The sequence below is a fragment of the Abramis brama genome (genome assembly GCF_963993115.1).
Source record: "Abramis brama genome assembly, chromosome: 7".
Lineage (NCBI taxonomy): Eukaryota > Metazoa > Chordata > Actinopteri > Cypriniformes > Leuciscidae > Abramis > Abramis brama.
This window is the reverse complement of record NC_139969.1, coordinates 10,396,820-10,406,822: the sequence shown is the minus strand read 5'-3', so window position 1 is coordinate 10,406,822 and position 10,003 is coordinate 10,396,820. Positions and strand designations below refer to the sequence as shown.

Sequence of the window (10,003 nt, the reverse complement as noted above, 5' to 3'; positions counted from 1 at the left end):
ATATACCCTTTTCTTTTAATGCTTTTTGCAGAGTAAAAGCGAGTCAAATTAATTTCGATTCATCACAGTGACTCGAATCGTTTAATTCTGTTCGCAAAATGATGTTTGTTCTTTTTGAGTATTACAAGTTCTTATTCAGATGTTAATATAGTTGTAATACAGTTGTTTAGAACCAAAACACAGGAGCACCATTAAAGGCAGTGAATGTGGTCAAGACAAAGTTTATTAATTTCGAACCATAACAATTTCTTTTACACTATTAAAGCTAGCTTGTAGCTTCACCTTTTTTCTGAAGAGTAAAAGGGTCTTGAATTGAACAGCCATGTCTTTGCCTAAGTCTAAATGCATAAACATATATTCAAATAGTAATGAGACATTTGAAATAAGAAATACAATAATATCTACAGACAGGAGTAACTGACAGGTAAAGTCGAACTCTTAAAGTTCATTCTACTCATCTCAATACTTCCTACAGTGAATTAATTTATTACACACTGTCTCCGTAACTTTAGACTTGATTAGCTATATCAAAAGCTCTCAAGACCTTCAGATAAGGATGCCAGTCTGAAGACACACTTGGAGTTATTTATTCATAGAAAAGACAGCTTCAATTTACATCAGGCAGAACAAGTTTAGACCTGCAGGGAAAGATGAGTGAAAATTATATTGCAGCACTTTGGAGAGTGTTTTTGTTTTTTTTACAGAATATAATAAGAACAATAAAATCCATTATATAAGCCCCTTAATTGTTCTTAACTAATTAGAGCTCACTTTATGTCTTCTGTACATTTCTCTCCACAGAACTCAATGGTCACTCTCTGGTTGCAGCTGAGCTCCTCGATCTGCTCGGTGTGACGTGTGCAGCGGTCAGAGGATTTACTGCATCTGAACCTTCACAGAGACGCAGAACAGCAGCACACATTTACCACATTCAATACAGCCAAAGACATGGATTTCATTAAAATATTACCAGGAACCACATTACCATATCTCATATGTGCTGCCAGGTGACTGAGGTGCATAAATGTGTGAGAGCACAGAAGTGTAAATGTGAAAGAACATCAGAGAACATGCATATGTTCATTCACAATTAAAAAAAACATCATATTTTAATTTTTCACATTTATCAAACATTTATCTATAGCTGTCTATAACACTAGTAGATTAAAGGACAAATCCAGTGAAAAATGAACCTGGGGTTAATTAACACATGGTTACCGAGTCGATCGTTCCCTGCGATGCGTTTTCATGAAAATCGAATGTAAAGAGTTTTATCTTTAAAAACAGATTAGCTCATAACACTAGTATATGGGGCACAGAGTAAGTAAAAGTAAATCGCTAGTTAATACCACTAACAAGGCTCAAAATAGCCTCACACTAACACGGTAGCATAATGAGGGTCCCTACATGCATGCAAACCGAAGCATTGAGAACTTTGTAAGTGTACAGACAGTTTAATAAGAAGATACTTTATAAAGACAGTACATTACGCGTTTACATGCAGGAGCCATCTTGGAAAACAGTCTCGACTAATCGAGCCACGAACGGCGTGCTAAGTGAGCTTGTTGATAGGAATTACGTTTGTGAAATCTAACGTAGCACGGCGTTCGTGGCTCGATTAGTCGAGACTGTTTTCCAAGATGGCTCCTGCATGTAAACGCGTAATGTACTGTCTATTTTGAGCCTTGTTAGTGGTATTAACTAGTGATTTACTTTTACTTACTCTGTGCCCCATATACTAGTGTTATGAGCTAATCTGTTTTTAAAGATAAAACTCTTTACATTCGATTTTCATGAAAACGCATCGCAGGGAACGATCGACTCGGTAACCATGTGTTAATTAACCCCAGGTTCATTTTTCACTGGATTTGTCCTTTAACATAAAATATGACTACTAGTAAACAGATATGTGAGGATGTAAATTACAAACCCTCTAATGTTCACAATGCACTCAGAACGTTTTGCAGATTCCTTCAGTAACTTGATTCCCTCTTCCATTAAAAGACCAGGGAGCCACTTGGCACCATCAGAGCCCCATGAACCAGCATGGAAACTACAAAACAGAGATATTTCTGTGAGAATAATAAGACAAAGTTGATATAAAAAATGCGTGATTCTACACTGTTACAACTCTGCTGAGAAAAAGTAAAAAGAAATTGTTTATAAGTTGCAGCAATTACATTTTATTCTTCCAGGTATTTTAGAGCTTAATGGCTTTTAAAATTCATTACCCCACAGACAGGTATTAGTTAGTGTATTACTGTGCTGCTGTCACAATATTCGTCTGTTTTGTTTTAGGATTCCGACTGGCCTGACACATCAACACTGACTGGAATCAATGACAACCAATGGCAAAGCGCCTGCTCTTTGCTTTGGTGAAACTAGTAGTGCAGAAATTGCACACTTGATATTCCAACAAAAAACAAGAGCTTACACACACAATTGTTTTCAAACAATGTGCCAAATTGTATAACCTCTTCAAACTGAAAATAATGAATTCTTTCTGATAAGATTTTTTTATTGTTATTATTATCAGGATAATTAAACCAATACTTTCCTGTTTATTGGTAAAATATAGTTGTTGTTGTTTTTTTTTATTAAAAAAATCATGGCAATTTTTCATGATCCGGACACATTTTCATGATCTTTTAACATTAAAAATTGCCATCTTTATTTTTATGAAATGTAGAATTGTTTGGACAATGATCGCAACAGTTATCATAGAATGACTTGTATATAAAGTACATTGCAAAATATAAATGCACACAAACTAAAAGGACACGGACAAAGCTAATAACTCTCACCTGATTACAGCCAGTTTAGTGCAAGACGTGACCAGGAAGAGGATTCTGGAAGCCCAGGTCTCCGTCAGGAAGGGAACGGAAAGATTTATCGCACTTAAACCAGACACAGATGTCAGCTGAGACAGCAGAGCATCGACCTGCCTGTCAAAATCTGCACTTCTAAAGCAGAGAGAAACATTTAGAGAGAGAGTAATCTCCATACACAAAGAGCATGAAGGCAAGGTGAAGGTAGTTTTGAAAACATACTGTTCTGTTTTACAGTTGACACTGTGAAACGCCTGTAAGAAGCTCTTGACATTAATACTGGACACCTCTGAACGTGGACATTTCAGAATGATTTCCGACAGTGACGGTTCATTCTGTGGGCTTGAACACCACCTCACCACATTCAAGCTGTCAACAAGAAACACATTTATTTCCTCAAATATCTCAATCAATAATCAAGTTTATTTGTCCAAGTCTTAGTTAAAAGGTTGCACAACATCATACAGTAAAAACATGACATGTAACTGTATTTATTAGTGATTCAAAAATAATAATAATAACAGATCAAAAGGGAATTGTTTAGAGTCCAGGTTGTGTGGGAGAGATCCTTACACAAGCTTTCCTTCAAAGCTGAAGAGCCGGAGAGACGAGCAGAGACTCTCTGTATCATTGGTCCTTAAACTGCCAATCAGAGTACAAAGTCAACATTAATATCTAAACTTGAAAGCAAAGTATTTGGGTTTTAGATGTGTGACTGGCGATGGACCAATCATTTATGAATGCTTGTGCAGTTTAATGTATGCAAATGTAAAAAAAGAAAATTCTTGAGGTTACTGATACCTGATCTCCTCCCATTTCCCTTTGCTCTGCAAGAAGTCTGTGAGGATGAGTGCGGTATCAGCTGTGATGCTCTTCACCGCTAACTGAAGTCCACCCACACTCTTCTGTTTGTGCAGAACATTAAGAACCTGCTGCACACTTTGATCTGACAGACAGCTGCTGTTCAGCCTGTAAAAGAGATTTATAATCTGATCACTTACAATGTGACATTTATCAGTCAATACCAGGATTAGCAGTTCTGTGCAGAAAAGTCACTGGTTTTTACTTCAGTTCTCTCAGTTGCTTTCCTTCTCCAAGAGCTGAGAGCAGATTAGTGACATCTGTGTCTGAAAAGTTTTGCACAGTCAACCTAAAAAGAATAAATCAATAAAATAATTTAACACACTGATCAATGCAATTTTTAAATATTCTTTAAATATTCTTTTCTTTCTTTCTTGTAAACAAACAAACTATGGAAGCCCACCTCAAACAAAAACTAAACAAATAAAAAAGCTAATAAAGTGTATTTCTCATAAATGTATATCTAAAACTTGTGACTTCCTGACAATTACATTTTTAATTGCCACTTTTTTCACTCATAATTGCAGCTTAAAATCTCTCTCTCTATATATAGGCCTAATAATTTATATCTCTCAAAAAAAAGGTTTTGAAGTTTTTTAATAATTTTACATTTTTTAACTTTCTCACAATTAAAGGTGCAGTAAGTGATTTCTTAGAAACACTGTTGATATTTGAAATCAACCCAAACAAACACACCCCTCCCTTCATTGCTCCGCCCTCAAAATCACGTAATGCAAAGGTGGATGTCTGTGGGCAGAGTCAACATGTTTCACGAAGTTTATGTAGTGATTGATGGGATTTTTTAGCTTCAGATATGAATCCATCCAGTCAGATGATATCAAACTTTTTGAGTCTGGTAGTGTGTGATCCTCATTCGTTTGGTGTATGATGCTCTTTTTTTTTTCTCAGTAACCATTCACAAAGTCAGCCAATGTGTGATGCCAAGTGTTTTAAAAGTCGTGTAGTGTTTTCCAGCCTTTGGCTTTTTAATTTTTCATTCTAAGGTAGAAATGAGATTCCAGTAAAAACTAAAAATTCAAATATTTAAATAATATTATATATAATTGTTTATATTAAATGTAATAGTATTATACATTTTAAAAATCATATTGGAAATATCTTTCCAAAAATCATATTGGAAATAATGAATAATATCTTATTCATTATTATAGTATTAAAATAGCATATGGTATACATAAATATATACAGCATCAGATATTCATGCTTCTGTTTCATTTAGCATGTTTAAACCTAACCACAATTAATTTATAGAATGAACAATCATATTAATTTCCAAAACATAAAAATAACTGATAGATGTCAATATCTCCCAAATGTTCTGTATTGGTTCATCACTAGATCTGCACACTCACTCTAGTTCCGGCGTCCTGCACAATACAGACTGAAGCATCTTCAGCTCTTCAGCCGCAAAGTTGATCTTCAGGCTTCTGAAGTGAGGACAGCAGTCCAGACAGTACAACAACGCCCAGCAGTCTGTCCTGCTCAGTGGATCCCAGGACATGTCTAACTCTTGCCAAGCTTCCATGGCTTTCTGCACAAACTCTTTTTCGTGGAGCTCATAGAGACAGTGGAGAATGAAGGGCAAAGAATTGTAGTCTCCAAGTGTGCTAACATGGAGGATCCATTCTTCCAACTGTGCCTGTACAAAGGAAGGGACAGACAGATTGTGCGTCTCTTCGAGTGAGCTTCTCACTTCTTTATTAGAGAGACCACAGAGAAACTGAATCACAGGCAGGAACTGAGGTTCAGGACATCCATACTTCAGTGGAAACTTCTCATCCAAATATAGAGCAAGATAGCTTTGCGTTTGAGAGTGGAACCTCTCTGTTAGTTTATCCAGAAACTCTCTTTCATTTAGTGAGATGTAGTACAGAGCGGTGAAGAACTCCTGAAAGCTGAGATGCATGAAACTGAACATCGTCTCCTGGCGGATTCTTCTCTTAAAGAGGAACTTGCACAGGAATGGACTGCCTGAAACCATTTCTTGCACGCTTTTCTCTTCAAACACCACTTGCTTTTCCAGCATCCCTCTCTCTGCCAGCTGACCCAGACTCCTCAGCAGGGTCGGGACGGACTGACTCAAACTCTGGCAGTGATGCTCCAGTAGAGTGGACACAAAATCAACGTAGATGGAGGTGGTGGTTTCCAGTCCGCTTGTCGCATTTGCCCTCTCCCGCATAACCGTGCAGATGATCCAGCAGATAACAGGGATGGAGCAGGCGGTGATGAGGGTTTCGTTTGCCTTCACACAGTCAAAAGCATTCCTGAAGAGTCCATCATCCTGAAAGAACCTCTGGAAGTACTCCTCCACCTCCCTCTCGGAGAAGCCAATAATCTCGGTGAAGCGCTGAGGGTGCTTGAGCAGACCGCCCAGGATTTTTGTAGCAGTAGATCTGGTGGTGACCAGCAGGAAGGACTCGGACAAGATGTGGCCCCTCAAAAGGGCCTTCAGAGAAGCCTCGGTTGGAGCTTTTTCAGAGAGATGCTTGAGTTTTGGCGTATTCGACGTGTCACTATATGAAAACCTGAGCTCATCGAATCCATCAATGAGGATGAGAACTTTCTCTGGTGACTTCTGCAGGATCTGTGAGATCTGGTCTGATGTTAAATTGGAGTTGTAGCTCAAAAGCTCTGCCAAACTCTGCTCTTCAGATATGTGGTTCACTTCTTTACATTTCAAGTGAAAAAGACAATAAAATTCCTCTCTGCTGAGGTTTCCTGATGCCCAATCTAGCATGATCTTTTGAGCAGAGAAGGATTTGCCATGTCCAGAGTTCCCCTGAAGAATGACAGCACTAGGACTGACTCCTTTATTATCGGCACTGAAAAGCGCATCCAAGACCGAACTGCCCTTGTCCGCATTATTCCTGGAGGTGAGGAGCTGCTGGAAACTCTCTCCCACGGAGCACATCTCTTCTTCTCGCTCTCTCTTCTCTCTGTGTCTCGTGATGATCAGAGGTTGTGTATAGCGCTCGCACAACTGCACATATTCACCAGGCAGAGAGTTATACTCACTCACATATTCATATTCCTTCTGGATCCACTTCTTATATTTCTCTGTGTATAATTCATTGTTAAACTCATTAGACATATGGACATATCAGCTTGTAAGCACTGCTGCATAACATAAAATGCAGATACTTAAACTTAATTTAAAAGGGCATTTTAGCCAAAAATGAAAACTGTGTCAATTTACTAACCCTCATCTGGTTTCAAACTACTTTTTCTGTCTCTTTTCCATAATAAAAGTGACTGGAGATTGGGGACTGGGGCTGTAAAGCCCCAAAATGACAAAAAAAGCATCATGGTCCGTGCAATCATTTTCCAAGAGTTTTGAAGTTATACAGATATGGGGCAAAGATACAGACCAAAATTTAAGTCAATATTCACTCATAATCATCCATTCTGAAGCTTTAAAATGCTTACTAAGGTTGTAGGGCCTACAAAAATAGAGCGTCAATTCCATTTGACCACAAACGCCATTGGTTTTTGCATGTCTCTTTGTCTGTTTATCACAAAAAGCTATTGCATGGTTTCATGACAAGTCAATCGAACCAATTTTTTTGTGCTTTTTGTCATTTTGTAGCATTACAGCCTCAGTCCTCATTAATTCCTATTATATGGAATAGAGAGATGAGTAAATGACAGAATTTTCATGTTTTTTAACTATCCTTACAAAAACAACTTTTACTTTGCATTTTTTTTTTTTATTTAAAGAGGTGTCCAACCAAAGCATAAGCATTTAAGTCAAATTCAACTTAATTGAACAAATGAAGTTAGGAAATTAAGATGAAATACTCACTTAAGCTATTTACAAGTGCTTCTGCAGTTTGAGCAATGCTGCCTATAAAAGGTATTTTACAGGTAACATTTAACAGAACATTTCTCAGTACAAAGGTCTAGATGATGCATGTGGTATAATAGCCAAAATGTGCTCTTACCCAAGTCTCTAAACAGATATTGCTCATGCTTTTCCAGACTAGAATAAAAGGCAGATTTAACCTTGTCTCCTCCAGAGTGCAGTACTTCATAAAACTCTCTCATTTTCTCCTGGTTGATTTCTGCTGCTTTGATCTTACAGTACGGCTCCCAATCCAGCATACCAGCTGACCGCAGCTCATCCGCTATCGGCATCACCATGATTACTTTCTGGACAAGTGTCGCCCAGTGGGCATCCACAAATTTAGCCCCTGGTGGAGAGATAATAAAATGATAATTGGTCACAAGAAAGGAAGTCAAAACAGCACATTTTAGACATTCAACATACATATTTTAAACATCAAAGAGTAATTTGGACATTTGATTTGAGTCACACTTAAACATTAATTCCATTGCAAACAGATCAGCTGTTCTCAACCTTTTTGACTTGAAGGCTCTCCAATTTTCAGTATAATATATTATTAACACAAACTGGGAGTGTTGATGTAAATTAATTAACCACAATATTTTGTGGTTCCTAAAGTTTCAAGAACTGTATGTTCTTCAATTAAAACAATACTTTTTGAGGGGGTGGGGGAATTCATCTTGATTTTGCTTGTATTTTATTAAGTTAAGTTACATAATTTATATTTACATTAAATATGATTAAATAATAAATTAAACATATATAAATAATAATGATTATATTACAGTATTTATATGAATTACTGATATATGGTAGTATTAAGAATGTTATTGTCACAAGTTACAACTATAAAAGTCCACAGATGAAGAAGAGTTAAAAGGTTCCGATGCAAGGGTATTTAATATTAACGCAAACTCAAATAATCCACAAGGCATAACAGCATGCACATAACACAAACAATAACTGAGGAAACACAGGAACTTAGGTATAAAATGATAACAAACTCAAATACAAACAGCTGTGATGATTAAATGAATATCCATGGTAACAAACAAGTGGCACAAAACATGAACAAAGACAACAGGAAATAATGACAATCAAACTAAAAGTCCATGAAAATGAAAACTAAACTGACAGTTTGTGACAGTTATATTAATTATATTATTAATAATAATATATAATTTTAAGTCATTCTGTCCCCTGATTGAGAACCACAGAAGTAAAAAATAAAACATTAAAGTAGCATCAGCAAAAATGAATAAATACATTCAAACATTTTTAAGTGTAGAAAATACTTATTTTGACCACTTCACTTTTAATCAGTCTAAGGAAGACAATATTTTGCATATGACTTTCTCTTCTTTTACCATGCAATAGTAGGATACTTACGCTCTGAGTCTTGGTCCATGGTGTCTCATACGTTTTCCTCAAGGAAATAAAACAAAGGTAAAGGTAAAGCTAATGCACCTAGTCGGAATGTCAACAATTGTTGGAGACAGCTGTGACACATGGTTAAAGATTACCTTATGCCGTAAAGGAAGTGGCATGTGGAAAAATTACTTTGACGCACTTTTTTAGAATTGAAGTAACTTCACATAACATACAGTCACAAAACAAAACTGTACATATACAGAAGGTCTTTGAACTGTACCCACTTGAAACGTAGGCTACACAAAACGACGACGAAATCACAGAGAATCTCACCTGGCTTTTCAGGGACGCGTTTTGAAGCAACCTGAACGGAATTGTTACATTTTAAGTCACTTTATTATCGTCACGGTCTGCTTTTTATATCCGAAAAACGCACAACGTTACATGACCTCACCGGTCTGAGTTATTAGCCCCGCCCATCATATTTTGCCCCGTACACTGAAGAACCATTGCCAGAATTCGCCATCATCTCTACGATCAACTTAGCTCACGATGCTTTAGAGAAACACAGCCCTGGACAGCGTTCACAATATCATTCTTATTACTATTTATGTATTAACTAGCAAAATAAATAGACATGAAATACTGAATTTAGTTTTAATAATTTTATTACCTTATAATATTAACTCTAAATCTGTATCGTATTTGATAAACTAATTTTTAAGGCCTCTAATCGATCAAAATAATCAAATCTTCGCTGAAAAGCCTGTTGCACTCGCACATAATCTACTACATTCTTTTTGTCCTCCAAGTCATAGTTGGAGTAAAAGGCATTTTAGTGCAATTCTAAAAATGTACACGTTCAGGTTGTGGTACAGGTCTTTTTGAAGTGATTTAAAAAAAATATTCTTTGCTGCTGCAAATGTGTTTAACAAACACACTGCCATAGCAGCCAAAAAAAGACAATAGATATAACAAGAGTTAAGAGCCCAACTAATGGAAGCACTAACCACTGTTATGGTGACTTCAAATGAAACACATTAGAGTTAAACCTCTGTTAATTCTCAATAAAACTTTT

At 36.6% G+C, this 10,003-nt stretch overlaps 1 protein-coding gene across 1 annotated transcript; it reads right to left on the bottom strand.

Moving 5' to 3' along the window:
- Window positions 1–206: 206 nt before the first annotated feature.
- Window positions 207–9,385, bottom strand: LOC311086375 (NACHT, LRR and PYD domains-containing protein 1 homolog). Its single transcript, XM_084119226.1, has 13 exons — window positions 9,259–9,385; window positions 8,944–8,980; window positions 7,652–7,900; window positions 7,513–7,554; window positions 5,063–6,767; window positions 3,895–3,978; window positions 3,630–3,797; window positions 3,402–3,470; window positions 3,051–3,197; window positions 2,805–2,963; window positions 1,931–2,053; window positions 772–891; window positions 207–638 (listed from the first exon to the last, which is right to left on the bottom strand). The coding sequence occupies exons 2-13, from the start codon at window positions 8,960–8,962 to the stop codon at window positions 608–610; spliced, it is 2,916 nt and encodes a 971-aa protein (XP_083975352.1). The 5' UTR covers window positions 8,963–8,980; window positions 9,259–9,385; the 3' UTR covers window positions 207–607.
- Between the last annotated feature and the right edge of the window lie 618 nt (window positions 9,386–10,003).